This window comes from Panulirus ornatus, chromosome 7 (assembly GCF_036320965.1).
Source record: "Panulirus ornatus isolate Po-2019 chromosome 7, ASM3632096v1, whole genome shotgun sequence".
In the NCBI taxonomy this organism is placed as follows: domain Eukaryota; kingdom Metazoa; phylum Arthropoda; class Malacostraca; order Decapoda; family Palinuridae; genus Panulirus; species Panulirus ornatus.
The window spans coordinates 4,689,214-4,713,051 of NC_092230.1; the positions used below are offsets into that span (position 1 = coordinate 4,689,214).

At 40.7% G+C, this 23,838-nt stretch overlaps 1 protein-coding gene across 12 annotated transcripts in view; it reads right to left on the bottom strand.

Annotated features, from left to right (window-relative positions):
- Prp39 (pre-mRNA processing factor 39) overlaps positions 1-23,838 on the bottom strand; it is a 126,081-nt gene that overhangs the window by 20,467 nt on the left and 81,776 nt on the right. For all 12 annotated transcript variants that reach the window (XM_071663172.1, XM_071663175.1, XM_071663173.1 and 9 more), the window contains 4 exons: positions 21,546-21,720; positions 16,388-16,657; positions 9,907-10,039; positions 1,276-1,493 (listed from right to left, as the gene is read on the bottom strand). In XM_071663172.1, the coding sequence (XP_071519273.1) occupies positions 1,276-1,493; positions 9,907-10,039; positions 16,388-16,657; positions 21,546-21,720 (796 nt within the window). The remainder of the gene's footprint in view (positions 1-1,275; positions 1,494-9,906; positions 10,040-16,387; positions 16,658-21,545; positions 21,721-23,838) is intronic.

Consider the following 23,838-nt stretch of genomic DNA (forward strand, 5'->3'; position numbering starts at 1 on the left):
CAGTTGTTGTTCGCTGATGATACAGCACTGGTAGATGATTCATGTGAGAAACTGCAGAAGCTGGTGACTGAGTTTGGTAAAGTGTGTGAAAGAAGAAAGTTAAGATTAAATGTGAATTAGAGCAAGGTTATTAGGTACAGTAGGGTTGAGGGTCATGTCAATTGGGAGGTAAGTTTGAATGGAGAAAAACTGGAGGAAGTAAAGTGTTTTAGATATCTGGGAGTGGATCTGGCAGCGGATGGAACCATGGAAGTGGAAGTGAATCATAGGGTGGGGGAGGGGGTGAAAATCCTGGGAGCCTTGAAGAATGTGTGGAAGTCGAGAAAATTATCTCCGAAAGCAAAAATGGGTATGTTTGAAGGAATAGTGGTTCCAACAATGTTGTATGGTTGCGAGGCGTGGGCTATGGATAGAGTTGTGCGCAGGAGGGTGGATGTGCTGGAAATGAGATGTTTGAGGACATTATGTGGTGTGAGGTGGTTTGATCGAGTAAGTAATGCAAGGGTAAGAGAGATGTGGGGAAATAAAAGGAGTGTGGTTGAGAGAGCAGAAGAGGGTGTTTTGAAATGGTTTGGGCACGTGGAGAGAATGAGTGAGGAGAGATTGACCAAGAGGATATATGTGTCGGAGGTGGAGGGAACGAGGAGAAGTGGGAGACCAAATTGGAGGTGGAAAGATGGAGTGAAAAAGATTTTGAGTGATCGGGGCCTGAACATGCAGGAGGGTGAAAGGCGGGCAAGGAATTGAGTGAATTGGATGTGGTATACCGGGGTCGACGTGCTGTCAATGGATTGAATCAGGGCATGTGAAGCGTCTGGGGTAAACCATGGAAAGTTCTGTGGGGCCTGGATGTGGAAAGGGAGCTGTGGTTTCGGGCATTACTGCATGACAGCTAGAGACTGAGTGTGAACGAATGGGGCCTTTGTTGTCTTTTCCTAGCGCTGCCTTGCACACATGAGGGGGGAAGGGGATGTTATTCACTGTGTGGCGAGGTGGCAATGGGAATGAATAAAGGCAGACAGTGTGAATTGTGTGCATGTGTATATATGTATGTGTCTGTGTGAGTATATATATGTGTACATTGAGATGTATGGGTATGTATATTTGCGTGTGTGGACATGTATGTATATACATGTGTATGGGGGTGGGTTTGGCCATTTCTTTCGTCTGTTTCCTTGCGCTACCTTGCAAATGCAGAGACAGCGACAAAGCAAAATAAATATATATAAAAAATACATGAAAATGACAGGTGAGAGAGAGAGAGGATGAACTTACTAATGTGTGGAATCTGGCAAACTTCAAAGCCACATGCGAATAAGCATTTTTATCTTCCCGCTCTTGACACTGCTGAAGGCAACGAAGAAATATTTCCTTTGCTGCCTCAAGGTTCCCTCGACGCCTCTCCACCCCAGCAGCTTGCATCCATGCTTCCAAACTACCAGGCACTCGAGCTTGGACATCTTCAAGTATTTCCAGAGCACGGTCACTGTTACCTAAATCATGATGAGCAATTATGAGGAGACGTCACCAAAGTTATACTTGCGCTGAAGGTGGGCAAGCAACAGACTGTAAAATAGTTACCAGCTCTGAAGAGCTCTTTGTCAAATAAACCCTTCTAACTTTTCTTATCTTATAATTGACACTAGCAAGCACACAACTGACGAAGAAGCAGATTGGTTTCAAGAGATGTAGAGCATGTGTGGACCTAATGTTAGAGTCCAAGAATTAAAAGAAAAAAATACTTAAGAGACAAGACAGTATCCTGTAACTGGTATTCATGGATCTGAAAAAGTGCATGATAGGGTTAACAGATTTACAGTATACTTGAACTGGGTTTGGCCAGTTACTTCCAGTTGACAGGAACTCTGATAAAATTACAGGTTGCAACAGGAAATTTTTCAAGATTAAGGATGTGTGGGTCATCTTCAAATAAAAAACTTTTTGGCACTGTGAAGGGGTAGTAGCAATATCAAATTTATATAAAACTAACTAAACCTAACCTGGATGAATGCTACAGAAGTACAACTGGGTGATAAATCCATCAGCCAGTTCAGCTACACCAGTTCTTGTACATAAATAAGGTAAGAATGAAAAATCAGATACAGAACCCCCCTAAATCTAGAATGCAACTGACCAAGGTGAAAAACCTGATGTAGCAATGGATATCAGATTTTACATTTAGGATATCAGCCATAATATTCATAAAATTTAAGTGTAAATAATTCATAAAGTACTATTCTGTATCTATATCTCTGATGTATGTTCTTACCGGAACTCTCTCAAGAGCCTGACCACAACAATGGAGTTTCCATAACTAGTGACCTCAAGTGCTGCTCCTTAGCTTTTAGTGCCTCATCCTTAATAGGCCAATGGCAGAGGGCGCCTTTAACACATTGTTTACAGAGGCTTCTACACAATATTCCTAAAGACCACTTATACCTAATGCTCCTGCTTAATGTTCCTAACTACTTTTTTTTTTTTTTTTTCTGTCTCCCGCGTTTGCGAGGTAGCGCAAGGAAACAGACGAAAGAAATGGCCCAACCCACCCCCATACACATGTATATACATACGTCCACACACGCAAATATACATACCTACACAGCTTTCCATGGTTTACCCCAGACGCTTCACATGCCTTGATTCAATCCACTGACAGCACGTCAACCCCGGTATACCACATCGCTCCAATTCACTCTATTCCTTGCCCTCCTTTCACCCTCCTGCATGTTCAGGCCCCGATCACTCAAAATCTTTTTCACTCCATCTTTCCACCTCCAATTTGGTCTCCCTCTTCTCCTCGTTCCCTCCACCTCCGACACATATATCCTCTTGGTCAATCTTTCCTTACTCATTCTCTCCATGTGCCCGAACCATTTCAAAACACCCTCTTCTGCTCTCTCAACCACGCTCTTTTTATTTCCACACATCTCTCTTACCCTTACGTTACTTACTCGATCAAACCACCTCACACCACATATTGTCCTCAAACATCTCATTTCCAGCACATCCATCCTCCTGCGCACAACTCTATCCATAGCCCACGTCTCGCAACCATACAACATTGTTGGAACCACTAGTCCTTCAAACATAGCCATTTTTGCTTTCCGAGATAATGTTCTCGACTTCCACACATTCTTCAAGGCTCCCAGAATTTTCGCCCCCTCCCCCACCCTATGATCCACTTCCGCTTCCATGGTTCCACCCGCTGCCAGATCCACTCCCAGATATCTAAAACACTTCACTTCCTCCAGATTTTCTCCATTCAAACTCACCTCCCAATTGACTTGACTCTCAACCCTACTGTACCTAATAACCTTGCTCTTATTCACATTTACTCTTAACTTTCTTCTTTCACACACTTTACCAAACTCAGTCACCAGCTTCTGCAGTTTCTCACATGAATCAGCCACTAGCGCTGTATCATCAGCGAACAACAACTGACTCACTTCCCAAGCTCTCTCATCCCCAACAGACTTCATACTTGCCCCTCTTTCCAAAACTCTTGCATTCACCTCCCTAACAACCCCATCCATAAACAAATCAAACAACCATGGAGACATCACACACCCCTGCCGCAAACCTACATTCACTGAGAACCAATCACTTTCCTCTCTTCCTACACGTACACATGCCTTACATCCTCGATAAAAACTTTTCACTGCTTCTAACAACTTGCCTCCCACACCATATATTCTTAATACCTTCCACAGAGCATCTCTATCAACTCTATCATATGCCTTCTCCAGATCCATAAATGCTACATACAAATCCATTTGCTTTTCTAAGTATTTCTCACATACATTCTTCAAAGCAAACACCTGATCCACACATCCTCTACCACTTCTGAAACCACACTGCTCTTCCCCAATCTGATGCTCTGTACATGCCTTCACCCTCTCAATCAATATCCTCCCATATAATTTACCAGGAATACTCAACAAACTTATACCTCTGTAATTTGAGCACTCACTCTTATCCCCTACCTACTACTTCTACCTAATGTTTCCTGTTACTGGACTATGCCTGTATGAGGATGTATTAACATCTGTGACGTCATCCTTGACTTAGATGCATCATTGTCAAAGAATGAAAGGAGCGCAATCTCATTGAAAACCTTGTCTTCAATAAAGTCTATAATTTTCCAGCTACGATCTGTAGTGCAATGTCAAAGCTGCAGGAGCCCCATAAAAGGAAGCTTCATAGAAGGAAGGGGCTTCTGGTTCAGATTGGTAAAGGTAACAGGATATTTTATCGACATTTTTTATTTAACATACTTTGTCGCTCTCCTACATTAGCAAGGTGGGGCAAGGAAACAGACGAAACAATGGCCAAACCCACCCACAGACACATGCATATACATACACGTCCACACACGCACATATACACCGCTATACATTTCAATGTATACATATACCTACATACACAGACATATACATACATCTTTTTTTTTTCTTTCTTTTCTTTTATACTTTGTCGCTGTCTCCCGCGTTTGCGAGGTAGCGCAAGGAAACAGACGAAAGAAATGGCCCCCCCCCCATACACATGTACATACACACGTCCACACTCGCAAATATACATACCTACACAGCTTTCCATGGTTTACCCCAGACGCTTCACATGCCTTGATTCAATCCACTGACAGCACGTCAACCCCTGTATACCACATGACTCCAATTCACTCTATTCCTTGCCCTCCTTTCACCCTCCTGCATGTTCAGGCCCCGATCACACAAAATCTTTTTCACTCCATCTTTCCACCTCCAATTTGGTCTCCCTCTTCTCCTCGTTCCCTCCACCTCCGACACATATATCCTCTTGGTCAATCTCTCCTCACTCATTCTCTCCATGTGCCCAAACCATTTCAAAACACCCTCTTCTGCTCTCTCAACCACGCTCTTTTTATTTCCACACATCTCTCTTACCCTTACGTTACTTACTCGATCAAACCACCTCACACCACACATTGTCCTCAAACATCTCATTTCCAGCACATCCATCCTCCTGCGCACATCTCTATCCATAGCCCACGCCTCGCAACCATACAACATTGTTGGAACCACTATTCCCTCAAACATACCCATTTTCGCTTTCCGAGATAATGTTCTCGACTTCCACACATTTTTCAAGGCTCCCAAAATTTTCGCCCCCTCCCCCACCCTATGATCCACTTCCGCTTCCATGGTTCCATCCGCTGACAGATCCACTCCCAGATATCTAAAACACTTCACTTCCTCCAGTTTTTCTCCATTCAAACTCACCTCCCAATTGACTTGACCCTCACCCCTACTGTACCTAATAACCTTGCTCTTATTCACATTTACTCTCAACTTTCTTCTTCCACACACTTTACCAAACTCAGTCACCAGCTTCTGCAGTTTCTCACATGAATCAGCCACCAGCGCTGTATCATCAGCGAACAACAACTGACTCACTTCCCAAGCTCTCTCATCCCCAACATACTTCATACTTGCCCCTCTTTCCAGGACTCTTGCATTTACCTCCCTTACAACCCCATCCATAAACAAATTAAACAACCATGGAGACATCACACACCCCTGCCGCAAACCTACATTCACTGAGAACCAATCACTTTCCTCTCTTCCTACACGTACACATGCCTTACATCCTCGATAAAAACTTTTCACTGCTTCTAACAACTTGCCTCCCACACCATATATTCTTAATACCTTCCACAGAGCATCTCTATCAACTCTATCATATGCCTTCTCCAGATCCATAAATGCTACATACAAATCCATTTGCTTTTCTAAGTATTTCTCACATACATTCTTCAAAGCAAACACCTGATCCACACATCCTCTACCACTTCTGAAACCGCACTGCTCTTCCCCAATCTGATGCTCTGTACATGCCTTCACCCTCTCGATCAATACCCTCCCATATAATTTACCAGGAATACTCAACAAACTTATACCTCTGTAATTTGAGCACTCACTCTTATCCCCTTTGCCTTTGTACAATGGCACTATGCACGCATTCCGCCAATCCTCAGGCACCTCACCATGAGTCATACATACATTAAATAACCTTACCAACCAGTCAACAATTATTTACACATGTAAATAATTCATACTTGCAGCTTCTATTCATTCCCGTCGCAACTCCACCACACATGAGAAGACAACCCCCTCCCCCAAGCATGCGCTCGAGGCAGCGCAAGGAAAAGACAACAAAGGCCACATTCGTTCACACTCAGTCTCTAGCTCTCATGTATAATGCACCAAAAACACAGCTCCCTTTCCACATCCAGGCCCCACAAAACTTTCCACGGTTTACCCCAGACACTTCACATGCCCTGGTTCAATCCATTGACAGCATGTCAAACCCGGTATACCACATCATTCCAATTCACTCTATTCCTTGCACACCTTTCATCCTCCTGCATGTTCAGGCCCCGATCACTCAAAATCTTTTTCCTTCCATCTTTCCACCTCCAATTTGGTCTCCCACTTCTCCTCATTCCATCCACCTCTGACACACATATCCTTTTTGTCAATATTTCCTCACTCATTCTCTCCATGCGACCAAACCATTTCAAAACACCCTCTTCTGCTCTCTGAACCACATTCTTTTTAATACAGGTATATCTTTCTTTCTTTTCTTTTAAACTATTCGCCATTTCCCGCATTAGTGAGGTAGCGTTAAGAACAGACGACTGGGCCTTTTTTGGAATATCCTCACCTGGCCCCCTCTGTTCCTTCTTTTGGAATTAAGAATACTTCCCACGTATTCCCTGCGTGTCGTAGAAGGTGACTAAAAGGGGAGGGAGCGGGGGGCTGGAAATCCTCCCCTCTCGTTTTTTTTTCAATTTTCCAAAAGGAGGAACAGAGGGGGGCCAGGTGAGGATATCCCACAAAGGCCCAGTCCTCTGTTCTTAACGCTACCTCGCTAACGCAGGAAATGGCGAATAGTTTAAAAGAAAAGAAAAGACATATATATATGCATTACCAGACTCCACTTGACTGTGGGTATACTGTGATTGAAAAGTCACCTTTGGCAAAGCTGAAAAATGCAGCACAATTCAATGCATTAAATAATACAAGAGGGTTACAAACACTAATCCCAATTTGCTGATGAGTCATCACCACTCATTGCATTGGTGTAAGGGGCAAATGAGAAAGTGGTAACAGGTAGCGATGAAGTGAGGTGATGGTGTGTGCATTTTGAAGGATGTTGAATGCGTTTGATGATAGGGTGGCAGGGTGCTTGGGATGAGTTGGTATGCAAAGTAAAAGAGTCATGGAAAGAGGTCTGGAAGAAAAGAGGTGGTGAAGGATGTATGCAAGATGGAATGTGGCAAGACAGCTGAAGTGGATGGCACTGCTGTTGAATTTCTTATGGAAGGAAGTGATTGTGCTGCTGACTAGTTCGGCTTTTCAATGTTTGTATGGACTATGGTGAGGTGCCAGAGGACTGGGGGAATGTATGAAGCATACCACTGTATAAAGACATGGGAAAAAGTTGAGTGTTCAAACTATTGAGGTATAAGTTTGTTAAGTGTACCTGGTAAGTTGTATGGGAGAGTAGTAATTGAGAGCATGAAGGCATGTACAGAACATCATTTTGGGGAGAAACAGTGTGTGGTTTCAGAAGTGGTGGAGGATGTGTGAAACAGGTGTTTGCTCTAACTTTAAAGAAGTGTGAGAAAAATTTAGAAACAAGTTGGATCTGTAAGTGACATTTAAAGATCTGAAGAAAGCATACGGTAGGTTTCATAGGGATGAGTTGTGAAAGATCTTAAGAGTATAAGGTAAGGAAGCATATCTGACAGAAGCAGAGACATTTTTATCAAGGGTGCAGGTCATGTGTATAAGTAAAAAGAGAGAAGAGTGAACAGTTCCAAATAAAGGTGGGTCTGTGGCAGGGGTGTATCAGAAAGGCTGTTTGATTTCTTTATGAATTGGGTGGTGAAGGAGGTAAATACAAGACTATTGGAGAGAGGGTCAATGTGCTGCCAATGGACTGAACCAAGGAATGTGAAGCAGGCGGGGTAAACCATGGAAAGGTCTGTTGGGTGCCAGTTGTGGACTGGGAGCTGTGGTTTTGGTGCTTTACATATGACAAAATGGATATGAGTGAATGCAACCTTTTTTCATCTGTTCCTGGCACTAACTTGCTAAAGCAAGGAGCAGTAATCAAAAGAAGGAACAGAGGGGGCCAGGTGAGGATATTCCAAAAAGGCCCAGTCCTCTGTTCCTAACGCTACCTCGCTGACGCGGGAAATGGCGAATAGTTTAAAAGATAAAAACACTACTACAACTATTAATAAAAATAATAGAAATATCAATTCTTGGTGCTACCTCGCTAATGCAGAAAAGTGCTACCTCGCTAATGCCTAAACAGCAATCAAGTATGTAAAAACAAAAATAATAATAATTAGGATGATGAAGTGGGGCAAGTTTTCTGGAAGCAGCTAAGTGCGTGAGCCAACAGTTCTTGATGCAATAAACGTGGTACAGTACAGCAAAACATGGGAACCAAAAAATGAATGGAATAGGATGAATGTTATGGATATAAAATGTTTCAGGACAATATGTAATGTAGGGAAGAATGATCAAATAAGAAATGATAATGTAAAAACAAAGCATGGTAGTAAGAGTCTATCTATCTACCTATATCTCTGATGGATGTTCCCTCCAGGAACTCCCATCAAAGGGTGGCCACTGCAAGTGTTTCCATTTATCCCTGTCCTTATATGCCTTTATTGCATACACTAACCAGAATAGAGTTGTGCGCAGGAGGATGGATGTGCTGGAAATGAGATGTTTGAGGACAATGTGTGGTGTGAGGTGGTTTGATCGAGTAAGTAACGTAAGGGTAAGAGAGATGTGTGGAAATAAAAAGAGCATGGTTGAGAGAGCAGAAGAGGGTGTTTTGAAATGGTTCGGGCACATGGAGAGAATGAGTGAGGAAAGATTGACCAAGAGAATATATGTGTCGGAGGTGGAGGGAACGAGGAGAAGAGGGAGACCAAATTGGAGGTGGAAAGATGGAGTGAAAAAGATTTTGTGTGATCGGGGCCTGAACATGCAGGAGGGTGAAAGGAGGGCAAGGAATAGAGTGAATTGGAGCGATGTGATATACCGGGGTTGACGTGCTGTCAGTGGATTGAATCAAGGCATGTGAAGCGTCTGGGGTAAACCATGGAAAGCTGTGTAGGTATGTATATTTGCGTGTGTGGACGTATGTATATACATGTGTATGGGGGTGGGTTGGGCCATTTCTTTCGTCTGTTTCCTTGCGCTACCTCGCAAACGCGGGAGACAGCGAGAAAAAAAAAAAAAAAAAAAAAAAAAAAAAAAAAAAAAACTAACCAGAATGTATGAGAATGCTGAAGAGAGCATGCTGAAACAGTTTGGACTTATGAAGGCAATAAGTGGGGAAAGGATATCTAAGAGAGTAAACATATCAATTGAAGGAACAAGGAAAAAGGACTAACCAAAGATGAGGTGGAGGGGTCGGGTGAAAGATGTTTTGAAAGCTCCAAGCCTGAAAATGCAGAAGGGTGCAAGGAGGGTAAGGGAGAGAGAGCAAAGAGTGATGTATTTACAGGAGATAACATGCTATGCTGGAAGGGCATATGAAAAGTATGTGGAACCTGGTTTCAGTGCATAAATCATGCGACAGCTAAAGAATGAATATGAGCAAATGAGGTCTTTTTTTTTCCCTTGGTTCCTGGTTCTACCTCAATTACATGGGACAAAGTGAACACGAATGAAGGGGAAAAAACTGGGGTTTACAGGAGATGAAACTTGCAGTTGTGATCTAATCAATAATTTAGAAAATTAACTTCCAGTTCCATTACAAATTTAGCAATGCAAATCTACAGATATATGAAATCCATCATTAAATTCCTGATTCTGATACTGAAAACAAATTCTTTACCTTTTTCTTCTTCAAATGCTGCCCAAGATAGATGAGGACGAAACTTTTCCCTTAAATGGATGATGCATGCTCTCTGGTAGACTGATCGTATTTCTGCATCTCCTGCTACTGCTTCTTCTAAGTACCGGATATACTGAAAGTAGAGTAAGCAGATTAACAAATCCATCAATAATATTTGTGTTTACAAAAACATATGTTTCTAACTATCTATAATGCATGTTTATGCTTCCTTCATGAACTCCCATCAAGAAGGGTGGCCATAGCAAAAGTATCTCCACTTACCCATCCTTACATGGCTCCTATGCGTGCACCATCCCACGTATTCTTCCCTAATTCTCTCCTTCCAGTACTCTTCCACTCTAATTCCCTTTGTTACTGATGGTCTTCCTCTAACATCAACCCCTTTCATTATACTATCATACACTCTTCTTGTAAACTCCCCATCTTGCATTCTTTCCACATGCCCAAAACACCTCAAAGTAATACATTTCACCCACTCCACAATTTGTTTTCTTTGCATTCACTGCCTTATGAGGTCTCTCATACATCCCCTCATTACTAGCTTCATTCCATCTAGTCATACCACATGTAAGGTGCCACTGTATAAAGGCAAGGGGTACACAAAGGTAAGTGTTCAAACTACAATGGTGTAAGTTTGTTGAGTGTACCTAGTTAGCCATAAAAGAGCGTGGTAATTGTGAGGGAGAAGGCATGTACACATCATCAGACTGGGGAGGAACAATGTGGTTACAGGAGCAGTAAAGGGTGCATGGGTCAATTGGATGCTTTCAACAATGTGTGTTAGAAATACTTGATGCAACAGAAGGATTTGTGTGAGACATTTATGGACCTGGAGAAAGCATATGAAACAGATGACACAGATTTATCTATATATCTAAATCTCTGATGTCTGTTCCCTCCTGGAAACCCCTTAAAGTGGTGGCCACAACAATACTTTCCATAACCAGTGAAATCCAGCACCACATTTTAACCTTCACTGCCTTACCATTTACAGGCCAATGGCAGAGGGCAACTCTAATGAAGTGTTTGCAGAAGCTCCTACAGACTGCCATTACCTAATGCTCCTGCTTTATGTTCCTACCTACTAACTCTATCTACTGCTCCTATCATTTTGCCAAAAGGCAGGGGAAGCACATAGTGCTCAAGAAAAATTTAGTCATGAAGAATGAGCTGTGTGAGTTCAGTCCTGTCAAGTGTTATGTATAACAAAGAAAGATTGTATGTTTGTGGACAGAATGCCAATAGTCCATGTAAGGGTGTGGCAGAAAGAAGACAGCTACCTGTGTCAGAGGAGTGCAACTTGACAACCACGAAGTGTTGACCCATTCAGCAGCCGTCATTAACCCTCCCAATACCCAGATGGGTAATATTGGTAATATACCTCCCTGGTCACTGGCTGACTACCATCTAATACCTACAAGATGACAGAGATACCTTGTGGAATGTCTTATGAATATATGGCATGGTAGGAAATCCATCTGAAGCATTGAGAAGTTTTAATCATGTGTAAGGCAAGTGTGCATTTAGGTAGAGAGGAGGGCGAGTTGTTCCACTGAAGGTAGGTCAGCAGCAGGGGTGTATGGTTTCACAATAATTTGTTTATGGATGGAATGGTGAAGGAGGTAAATGCAAGGGTCTTGGAGAGAAAGGTGGGTAAGCTGTCTGTAGGGGGTGAGGGGGCCTGGAAAGCAAGTCAGTTGTTGTTTGCTGATGACAAAGCACTAGTTGCAGATTTGTGAGAGAAATTGTAGAAGCTGGTGTCAGAATCTGGGAGAATGCATGAAAGGAGGAAATTCAGAGTACATGTGAATAAAAGCAGTTATTAGGTTTAGCAGGGAAAAGGGACATGTTAGTTGGGGTATGAGTATGAGTGGAGAAAATCTGGATGGAGTAAAATGTTTTTGATACCTGAGAGTGGACATGGCAGTGAATGGAACCATGGAAATAGAAGTGAAGGTTCTGGGAGCACTGAGGCATGTGGGGAAGAGAGGTTGTTATCTGGGAGGGCAAAAAATGGGTAAGGTGAAGGTTAGTAATCCTAACAATAATGTATAGATGCAAGGCATGGGCTACATTTGAAAATATGCTTATGGATGCACTGGAAATGAAATGTTTGCAGAAAATGTGTGGTGTGAGGTGGTTTTATCAAGTGACATAAAAGAGAGGTGTGGTAACAAAGTGGAAATCTGTTTTAGATACCTGAAACTGGACAAGGCAGGAACGGGGTACAATAGGAAAGCAGAAGTGAATCACCAGGTGGGTAAGGAGGTAAAGGTTCTTGGAGCACTGAGGAATGTGTCAAAAGAGAGGTTGGTTGTTATATGGGAAGGCAAAAATGAATACAGCAGAAGGCACATTAGTTCCAATAATATTGTATGGGTGAGAAGGATGGGCTAAAGATGACAATTTGTGCTGGAATGAAGTGTTTTAGGACTATATGTGGTGAGATGATTTGATCGAGTAAATAATAAAAAGATATGAGAAGCTTGGTAATAAGATAAATATCACAGAGAGAACTGAAGAGGGTGTGTTGAAATGTCTGAACAAATAGAGAGGATATGTGAAGCGAGGTGTACAAAGATGACTTATGTGTCAGAAGTTGAGGGGACAAGGAAAAGGGGAAGAACAAACTATAATGGATGGACAAAATGAAAAAATCTTGATGTCAGTGCCTGAACATGCAGGAGGATGAAAGGCGTGCAAGTGAGAAAGTGAATTTATATATTCAGTGACATGGTGTCACAGGAGTGAAATATGGCATATGTCTGTGGAGCCTCGTAGTGGATAGACAGCTCTTTTTCAGTGCATTACATAGCAGATAAAAAATGGATGTAAGAGAATAAGGCCTTACTTTGCCTGTTCTTGAGCTACCTCACTAATGTGGGAAATGGCGAGCATGCATTAAAAATTTAAATACAATATTTCTCCAGTGCTTCACATTTCAGCTGCCCAACACACAAATTCCATTCCAAACAAACAGAAGACTGATGAAACATATACCCTGAAATAACCTGACAAACATTAAAAAACCGACCACTAAACAAACTCCAATCCACCAGACAATAAAGCCAAAATAAAACCACTCTTTCTAGCCAAACAGAAGTCATACTCTCTCATCTAAGTCAGATATCACCCAATACTTTAACATTATAAACACCATTTAAATATATCCAAAAACCCTTCATGCCCACAATGCAATTACTATAAAGATGATAATCACTTATTGCTCAACTGCCCTACATACTATGCACAACAATCCACGCATCATAACACTTTATAATCCATGGTCGTGACCAATGGAGTTGGCCAGCATAGAGTCCAGCACAAGCCTCATCAAGAAAAGGGAAGACAGGATACCACCTGAGCATTTCATATGGGTCACAGAAGGATACTAAGGCAGGAATTACTGGCTGAAAATCACCTTTTGTATTTATCATAATTTTTATCATACTTGATCACTGTTCATGCATCAACGAGGTAGTGCCAGGAAACAGACAAAAGAATGGCCCATCCACTCATATACCCATATCTATATATAAAAGGAGATGAGATTGAGTATTTTGAAGATTTGTTGAATGTGTTTGATGATACAGTGGCAGATATAGGGTGTTTTGGTCAAGGTGGTGTGCGAAGTGAGAGGGTCAGGGTGAATGATTTGGTAAACAGAGAAGAGGTAGTGAAAGATTTGCAGAAGATGAAAGCCGGCAAGGTGGCAGGTTTGGATGGTATTGCAGAGGAATTTAATAAAAAAAGAGGGTGACTGTGTTGTGGACTGGTTGGTGAGTATATTCAATGTATGTATGGCTCATGGTGAAGTGCCTGAGGATTGGTGGAATGCATGCATAGTGCCATTGTACAAAGGCAAATTACAGAGGAATAAGTTTGTTGAGTATTCCTGGGAAATCATATGGGAGGATACTGATTGAGAGGGTGATGGCATGTACAGAGCATCAGATTGGGGAAGAGCAGTGTGGTTTCAGAAGTGGTAGAGCATGTGTGGATCAGGTGTTTGCTTTGAAGAATGAGAAATACTTAGAAAAACAAATGGATTTGCATTTAGCACTTATGGATCTGAAGAACGCATATGATAGAGTTGATAGAGATGCTCTATGGAAAGTATTAAGAGTATATGGTGTGGGAGGAAAGTTGCTAAAAGCGTGAAAAGTTTTTATCGAGGATGTAAGGCATGTGTACAAGTAGGAAGAGAAGAAAGTGATTGGTTCTCAGTAAATGTCGGTTTGCGGCAGGGGTGCATGATGTCTCCATGGTTGTTTAATTTATTTATGGAAGGGGTTGTTAGGGAGGTGAATGCAAGAGTTTTGGGGAGAAGGGCAAGTATGCAGTCTGTTGTGGATGACAGGGCTTGGAAAGAGAGTCAGTTGTTGTTCGTTGATGATACAGCACTGGTGGCTGATTCAGGTGAGAAACTGCAAAAGCTTGTGACTGAGTTTGGTAAAGTGTGAGAAAGAAGAAAGTTGAGAGTTAATGTGAATAAGAGCAAGGTTATTAGGTACAGTAGGGTTGAGGGACAAGTCAATTGGGAGGTAAGTTTGAATGGAGAAAAACTGGAGGATGTGAAGTCTTACAGACATCTGGAAGTGGATCTGGCAGCGGACGGAACCATGGAAGTGGAAGTTAGTCACAGGGTGGGGGAGGGGGCCAAAGTTTTGGGAGCGTCGAATAATGTGTGGAAGGCAAAAACAATATCTCGGAAAGCAAAAATGGGTATGTTTGAAGGAACAGTGGTTCCAACAATGTTATATGGATGTGAGGCATGGACTATAAACAGGGTTGAGCGGAGGAGGGTGGATGTGTTGGAAATGAGGTGTTTGAGGAAAATACGTGGTGTGAGGTGGTTTGATCGAGTAAGTAATGAAAGGGTGAGAGAGATGTGTGGGAATAAAAAGAGTGTGGTTGAAAGGGCAGAAGAGGATGTATTGAAATGGTTTGGTCACATGGAGAGAATGAGTGAGGAAAGATTGACAAAGAGGATATATGTGTCAAAGGTGGAGGGAACAAGAAGTGGGAGACCAACTTGGAGGTAAAAGGATGGAGTGAAAAAGATTTTGAGCGATCGGGGCCTGAACATGCAGGAGGGTGAAAGGTGTGCAAGGACTATAATGAATTGGAATGATGTGGTATACCGGGGTCGACGTGCTGTCAATGGATTGAACCAGGGCATGTGAAGTGTCTGGGGTAAACCATGGGAAGTTTTGTGGGGCCTGGATATGGAAAGGGAGCTGTGGTTAAATATAATATATTTTTTTTTCTTTGTCGCTGTCTCCCGCGTTTGCGAGGTAGTGCAAGGAAACAGACGAAAGAAATGGCCCAACCCACCCCCATACACATGTATATACATACGTCCACACACGCAAATATACATACCTACACAGCTTTCCATGATTTACCCCAGACGCTTCACATGCCCTGATTCATTCCACTGACAGCACGTCAACCCCGGTATACCACATCGATCCAATTCACTCTATTCCTTGCCCTCCTTTCACCCTCCTGCATGTTCAGGCAACGATCACTCAAAATCTTTTTCACTCCATCTTTCCACCTCCAATTTGGTCTCCCACTTCTCCTCGTTCCCTCCACCTCCGACACATATATCCTCTTGGTCAATCTTTCCTCACTCATTCTCTCCATGTGCCCAAACCATTTCACAACACCCTCTTCTGCTCTCTCAACCACACTTTTTATTTCCACACATCTCTCTTACCCTTACATTACTTACTCTATCAAACCACCTCACACCACACATTGTCCTCAAACATCTCATTTCCAGCACATCCATCCTCCTGCGCACAACTCTATCCATAGCCCACGCCTCGCAACCATACAACATCGTTGGAACCACTATTCCTTCAAACATACCCATTTTTGCTTTCCGAGATAATGTTCTCGACTTCCACACATTCTTTAAGGCTCCCAGGATTTCGCCCCCTCCCCCACCATATGATCCACTTCCGCTTCCATGGTTCCATCCGCTGCAGATCCACTCCCAGATATCTAAAATAAAAATAAACAAGAGCAACACCACAATTTTCCACCAACATTCAGTTCCCGATACTTCTTTGCTCAGGTGGAAAAGGAATAGTCACTAACGAAAGGGGAAAAATACACAAAGAAAAATTAAATGAGAAAGAGAAGCCTATCCATAACTTTTTCCAATCATGTGAATTCACAGGTCAACATGGCCAAATAACTTCAAATAACCTGGAGTAAAACATGGTAATCATCTTTCAATTGTCTTTAAAATGTGTCTAGCTTATTTAAAAAGAAGAGAATATCTATGTCTCCAAGTAATCTGAACAATTTACAATTACAAATTCAGAGATTAAATACAAATAATTCAACAATTATTTACCTAAAGTAAATTTTCTTGACCTTTATATCTAAATTATCAATGCATTCTTAAACTTTCCTTGCCTTTCAACACAAACATATGACTTACCCTCATCCAAAATTCCTCATAAAAGGCACAAGCAATGAGGCACCTCTCAAACAATACTCTTATCCTAGCTGCATTCATTTGCTTGATTTCATAATCCAAATAATTTCTCCATGCAGTTAACTGACTCTTCTCTAATGGCTTGACATGGAAGTATGGTCTCTTGATAGCATCTTCGTAACTCCAAAGTGCCTTGACTTCAATCACATTGACATCATGAATTTTCTGACGTGCTGCTATGATGCTCTTTTGTAGGGCTTTTGTTTCTTCATCCTAAAATAAAGGTACAAAATAATATTTCCAATGTGATTTGTCTGTGTGAGTCTTTCATGTATAAAAGATGGTAACATCCACATGGGTTCTTCTGTGAGTCAAATCTGTATTTCTTGATTTAAATATCAAACTTTTATTCATAACAAAACTGAGATCGAGGCATGTGTATTATCTATAATTTACCATGATTATGGATCTCTTCAAGGCCAATCCTTTCTGTTAAGCTCACTCTACCTGGAATATAGGAAATTATCATAACTGGAGACAGTAAATTTAGTATTTGTCTTACTGATACAAGACTTAACAAGAATGAATTAAGCTTGTAAATGAGACTCATGTCATCAAAAGGTTTGGGTAGGAAAAGTGCCAATTCACCTTGACATTTCCAATTTTTCTTCTGGAATGAATGATCCATTAACTATATGGGATATGTTAGGTCTCTGAAGGAGTGGAAATTAAAAAGGAAAGACCCTCAAGGAAGAATACAGGTATGACACAGCAATGCCAGTCAGCTTAAGTTATACAAAACAATGCTTTCCTATTAAACTGTCTGAGTTTCATTCACTGTACTGGGCCATGGTATCCATGCAAAATCAGCTGATATGTACCAACCACTGTACTGCAATCCAATAGGCTTATACTCTATTCTGCAAAATGTTATGAAACATCAAAAACTAATCCTTTCAATCAACATATAATAACTGCATTTTCATCCTTTGGTAACAATCCTATTCACATCCTAACAGCTAACTCACGTATCTAACCTCCACACTAGACCACAGACATCAAATTTCTTTTTTTCTAGTTTTTTCCTTGCGCTTTCTCTAAAAGAAAAAAATTACGAAACATTTTTCAGTACAAGAAACTTATAACTGCTTACTTAAGTGAGTTTATCTAATATTTTGAATTTGTTCTCCATCAATCACCAACATAGAGCAACACATATGATGTGGACATGTATGATGAATAAAGTGTTTAGGTTTTGTATGTGCCATTCTATTCTGTATGGGGTAGTAGTCTGATGAAATGAAAGATACCAACTTCAAATTTACAAGCCAAATCTTAATGGCAAAAGCCGAGAAATGCTGTCGGGGTCTCTGAAATCAAAAGTATATAGAGCTATGCTAACAAATGTATGAAAGCATTTATGATATTGATAACTTTTCACTTTAACGAAAATATATAAAAATCTACAAATCGTCTTAAGAGCATACTAATGAAAATATATGAAAATCTTCAAATCGTCTTAAGAGCATACTTTATCTATCTACCGATATCTCTGACACCTGTTCTTAATGGAACTCCAGTGCTGCATTTTAGCCTTCAGCAACTCACCCTTAACGGGCCACTGGCAGAGGGCAACTCTAGTTCAGTGTTTGCTGAGGTTACCGACCTAAATGTTCCTACTGACTATTTCTATCTAATGCTCCTTCTAACTACTACTACCCAATATTTCTACCTAAATGTTCTTACCTTCTACTACTATTTACTGCTCCTACTATTCTGTCAAAAGGCAGAGCTAGCACACAGTGCTCATTGTAGGAAAATCCAGAGTTATAAAGAATGAGCTGTGCGAGTCAAGTGTTACCTATGACAAGGATAGATTGTATGTTTGTGAGCAGAATACCAGTGGTCCATGTGTTAGTGGGGCAGAAAGAAAAGAGGTGCATGGGTCAGAAGAGTGCAACTTGATAACTGAAGTGCTGGCTCACTAAGCAGATGTCACACTCCTGATACCTGGGTATTACTGGTAATATACCTCCTTGGTAAATAAATTTGCAAATTTCCCAATTAGTCAGCCATTTTTTTTGTAATTTTGTATACTTCCTAGCATAAAGGAAATAAAGTAATTCTGGGAAAATAATCAGATCTTTAGCACATGCTACACAACGTTAAACAACTGCACTTTATTGTCTCCAAATCTGCTAAACAGCAAAAGAAAAAAAAAATTATTAGCTGAATACTGGAAAAACAGCTCAATGTTCAGAAAAGAAAACTAAAGGTTAAATATAAAGTGCTCACTTAAAAAGCTACTGACATATCTCAAAATAAGGATGAAAGGAATGTGAGAAAGACTGATGTCCTATAAGCACGACTGGCAAAGATGACTAAAAAATATCATTAGTGAAGCTGAAAAGCGTAAAAAAGAAAATATGAAAAAACAGAAAAACATCCAGGCCTATCATTGTTTAATATATCATCTACAACCATCAAAATATTATGGATTGTTCATCTTAATTTAAAAAGTGTACCAAACTAGCTAAATGTGGTACTTACACAGAACTATGGGCAACAGCCTGAATGAGCAGAGAAGAAACATGAAAGATTGGTTTCAGACCAAACAGTGGGGATAGGAGACCCAAGTGCCCCAAACAGGCATGTCAACTTTCCTGTAAGAATGAATTTCTACAGACCTGCCAGTCCCAAGCATTTAGAATCTACAATGCATGAAGGTGCATGTATGTGTGCAATTGCCTCTTTGTACTGTATGATAAGAGAAATGGCCTGCAGCCATTAAAATGGTATGGACCATTCAATGTAGAAATTTATTGCACACCACAGTGACCAAATGTGGTACTCACAAAGACCAGTGGGTAACAGCCTCTACCAGTCCATATTAACAGAGGAGCAACATAACAGATAGGTTTTAAAGTGAACAATGGTGACAAAAGACTGAAATAATTCTAAAAGGCAAAGGAAATTTTAAAATTGACTCTCTGAAGACCTCTTTGTCCCAAGCATTAAAGGTCTATGATATCTGAGGGTGAGTGAGCGTAATCACCTTTTTGTACTACATACTACAGGAGGAGGATACATTTTTTTAACATTCTCTGCAATCCCAGAACCTTTTTCAACTCTTGTACACTGCAATTACCATAACCTCATTCAGTTACTCCCTTCATCTACCCCTCTCATACCATAAAAGAACTTCTTTACATCTTTTTTGATGTTTCATGCTTCATTTCATGTTATGTACCTCACTTATTCAATCCTTAAACCTTTTCCATAACTGCTCCCTGTCTACACCAGCAACGTGAAGGAAAAATTTAAGGCTTGTGGCCAAGTCACCCCCTACTCGGCTCTATAAAATAAAGACTAGAAAAATGCAAGGTACAATGATTACTGTAAACAAAATGGGTGTTAGAAAATAACAGAATTTAAAGGAAAGAATTTTGAACAAGATGAGGAAAAATGAACAATATTCCAGCATCTACATACAAATGCCATACAGGAACCAGAAAGGGAAGTTATGTTAAAGATTTCGGAATAATAATAGTAAATGAGACACCTGAATTTTAAGAGCACATTGGTATTATAACACTCTCCTGCAAAATAATGAGTGGCTTGATATTAACCTCTTAATGTGCCACTAAGTTATCCTTTCCAACCCCAAAATTCTGGATTTCCGGGTTAAGAAATAAATTCAACCTTACAATGTCAAAAGACATTATTTCTTTTCATACTAATTCAGTACTTCCTATGTTGGCACAAAGAGAAGATGGAGAAAAAGCTTTATTCTCTCACATCCATACTCTAGCAGTCATATATAATGCACTGAAACCATAGTCCCCTATCCACAACCAGGCCCCACAGACTTTTCCAAGTTTTTCCTTGCTGCTTTATATGCTCTGGTTCAATTCCATGAATGCCTTTCACTCTCCTGCATATTCAGGCCCTAGCCACTCAAAATATTTTTCACAACCCTTACATCTCCAATTTACTCTCCTCTTCTCCTTGTCCCCTCTACTTTGAACACATATATTCTTGTTGGTTAACCTCCCCACAATCATTTTCTCCATATGTCCAAACCATATCAGCACACCCTCAACCACATTCTTCATACTACCACACCTCTCCTGACCAGTACCTTGTAGGGGTGTGGGCAAAGATGAAGATTTTTGGACAAGAAGAAACATTATGACTGAGGAGAAAGAGAGTGGGGAACGTGTGCTTAGAAAACAAACATGTGTGAAGGAATAGCAGGGGAGATTGAGTGTAAAATGACAAAAGATGAGAGTAAACACAGTCAGGGCAGTACGTGAGGAATGGGAAATATTTAGGAAAGCATTATTGGATTTCGGGGAGTCAGTTGTAGTTGCTCCTTTACAGAGCAAACCTTCATTTCTCCCTATTCCATTTTCATTACGTGCATCTTCACCCTCATTCAATGCAAGACAGTATACATCAACTTTCCTAAATTTTTCATTCACCAGCTACATAAAGTAAGAGCTAACAGTAGTGACCAAAGCAATATTGAACATTTCTGCATGCCAGAAAGGTTGTCACATTTGCAAAGCAAAGGCACTTTGCATTTCAAAATTCACATGAGTAAAATGAATACGAGTTGCCCCAGCATACAAACAGGAGCAGGTCAAGGAAAGCTGAAAAGGGATAACTGTCATTCCCTAAGGTAATGTGGGGTCATAGAGTCCAAGAAATGAATCAATAATCAAAATGAACTGTAATTCTCTAAAACAAAATACCCATGAAGACGTTGAGCACCAAATATCACACTCTGAATGTATCAGAGTAAGACATCTTCAAATGATATGCATCCAGCACATCAAGGCAACATACAACTTTTTCTTTACATCAAACCATAACTGGCAGCAATTTCTATAATGTGCTAACCTGATACCTCTCAAACCTTTGGAGACATATCCCAACTACCTAACTAAATGGGCAAATGCAGTTATCGAGGAGGAGGGAAAATGCTTTTGCACTATCTTCCACAATGTGACCCCTTTAACTTGTATTACCAACAACAATAAAAGAACACTTCATCCATGATTTTTCCTAGCATTTTCTCCCAATCACCTCATCCTTATAACTTAGTCAACCTTACCCCACTTTTATTTCTTAAAGTAAATGAATTAAGAATACATACCACATTTGTCCCAACTTGCTCATCTCCTGGGGCAGCCTCAACACCTGGAGGTGCTTCATCTGGTGTCTCTGTGTCCGACTTGTTCAGTTCTGCCAGCACTTCACGACGCAAACTAAGGAATTCATCTACTCCAATAACCTCACTAGGCAAGTGTTTCTTCACGTGATCTTGGAACCTAAAAAACGGTAAATAAGAAATAGAATGGAAGAATACTCTACGGAGAGAAATGGTGGACGAATGCACGGAACAGTGTATTTGAGGAGGGCATGTAAAGACAAGAATAAATGGAAACTTTTGCATGCCCCCTCAAGGGGAGTTCTGAGAAGGAACGGGCATCAGTGATATAGAGAGAACAGCAAATTTATTCATCAAAAGAGCAATAGGAACAGTCAACAAAACTAGGTATTAAAAGTATGTTTCTTGTTATTGCAATACTTCGATTCTTTCAAATGATTCCTGGGTATTCAGGTGGTTTATCACATCCCCTGAAAAGTCTATTGCTAATAATGGGGAGTCAAGGATTATGTGTTTTATGTCTTCAGAGGGAAGGTAGGATCTATTAGGCGCTTGTAAGCTGTAGTGATGAGAGCTGGCTTGATCGAAGATATGAAAGTGACATTGTTCCTTTGGATAGTGTGCATTTGGTTGGTTTAATCTTTGGATGATGTGTGTTGAGAAGGGTGTTAGAGGTGCCTGTTAATGTTTGATGGGTAATGCATATGAGTAAAAGTGGTTTAAACTGTTTCTTATTTCAGTAACGGCTTTTTTCCTCTTCATTCTAATGCCGAGTTTAACAAGACACTTCGAGTGTGAGGTTTATATACCATAATTCATTTGAAAAGTTTTCTTTACTTTGTAGGGTGAGCTGTTGCTTCTTTAGAAGGTCTGCAATTCTTTATCAGCTCCTGCAAAACGTTCCTCTTACCTTCTGAGTTTTCTTCTCCTTGGTATATCTCTGGAGTGTGTTTCAACTTCCAAAGTGGTCATGTCATTTACAGGGCACTTGGCATCAAGCAGGGTATCCCACTATTGCAGACATATTGATCACATCCTTCTCACCAACTGAGCGTTGGGTTGTCTATAACATCTTCATTTTACCTAAACTATCATACACCTCCCAAGCCTGGTCCTCCTTACTAACAGATACACAGAAAGATCAGCTAGACAGAGTGAAGTAAAAGTGCAAGCAGAATCATCCGAGGATCTTCTTACACCACCTACCAAGAATCCTTCATCTCACTGCACCTGTCCATCTTCTCTGACCAACACCAGCAGCTCATGTGGCAGTTTGGCAATAAACTGCTGATACACCTGTCACAGATACCTCCCACCCAACACCCCTCCATCATTGACCATAGTTCATCACCACAATCGACTTGTTCCAATCAGAGCTTGGACAGCTTGGTGCATGAAAAGTCCTATACCAACCATTGTGAACTTCATTAACAGTCTATGAACAAAGTGCACCGCTAAGCAAGTGAACAGCTCAGTTTTCTGTTAGTTAAGCTATGTGTTATGTCAACGAATGTGTTACTGTAACTGTTCATCTCTCACTATTCAATCAATTTCATAATGTTTAAACCATACTATCTACTCCATAAACATCCCCATATATCTACCACCCTGACTATCTAAATATACCTCAACCAAATACTTGTCCAAAGTGTGGAAATATCCAGCTCACCCAAATCTTATGCTTTTACATGTTCAATTAACTAATAACTGTCATGACCTCCCAATTCTGTAAAACTTCAATTGTGTATTTTCAGCCAACTGGCTGCCTAAATCCAATAAACCTGTTATCTATAAAGGTGAAGTTACTTAATGCCCCTTCATTGTTGTGAGTTTAGTATCCAGTAGGGTGAATGGAAATGGTGAACAGCTTTTTGAGTTACGTGCAACTGGGAATACCTAGTTTAAAAAGGGCCACACTTAAGTATATATAGCTAAGTAGGAAATGAGGGACATGGACATTACTGGATTATATCCTATGGTAAAACCTCTGTTATCCAAAATGCTTGCGGAACAATCAATTTTGGATAAAAATTTCTGGTTAGATGAGTATTTTTCTTAATATATCAAATAATTCAGAAACTGTAATACACCCATCCCCTGCTTTAAGAGTGGGTTATGTTCTATGAAAACCTCTCATGAAGAGATTTCACATCTGATAAACCAATAAAAATATAGAAAAATGGGACGTGTGCAGCACCTTTGTGAAGGCTGGTATGCGGCAGGGGGTGAATGATATCACCATGGGTTTAATTTGTTTATGGAAGTAGTGAGAGAGAGA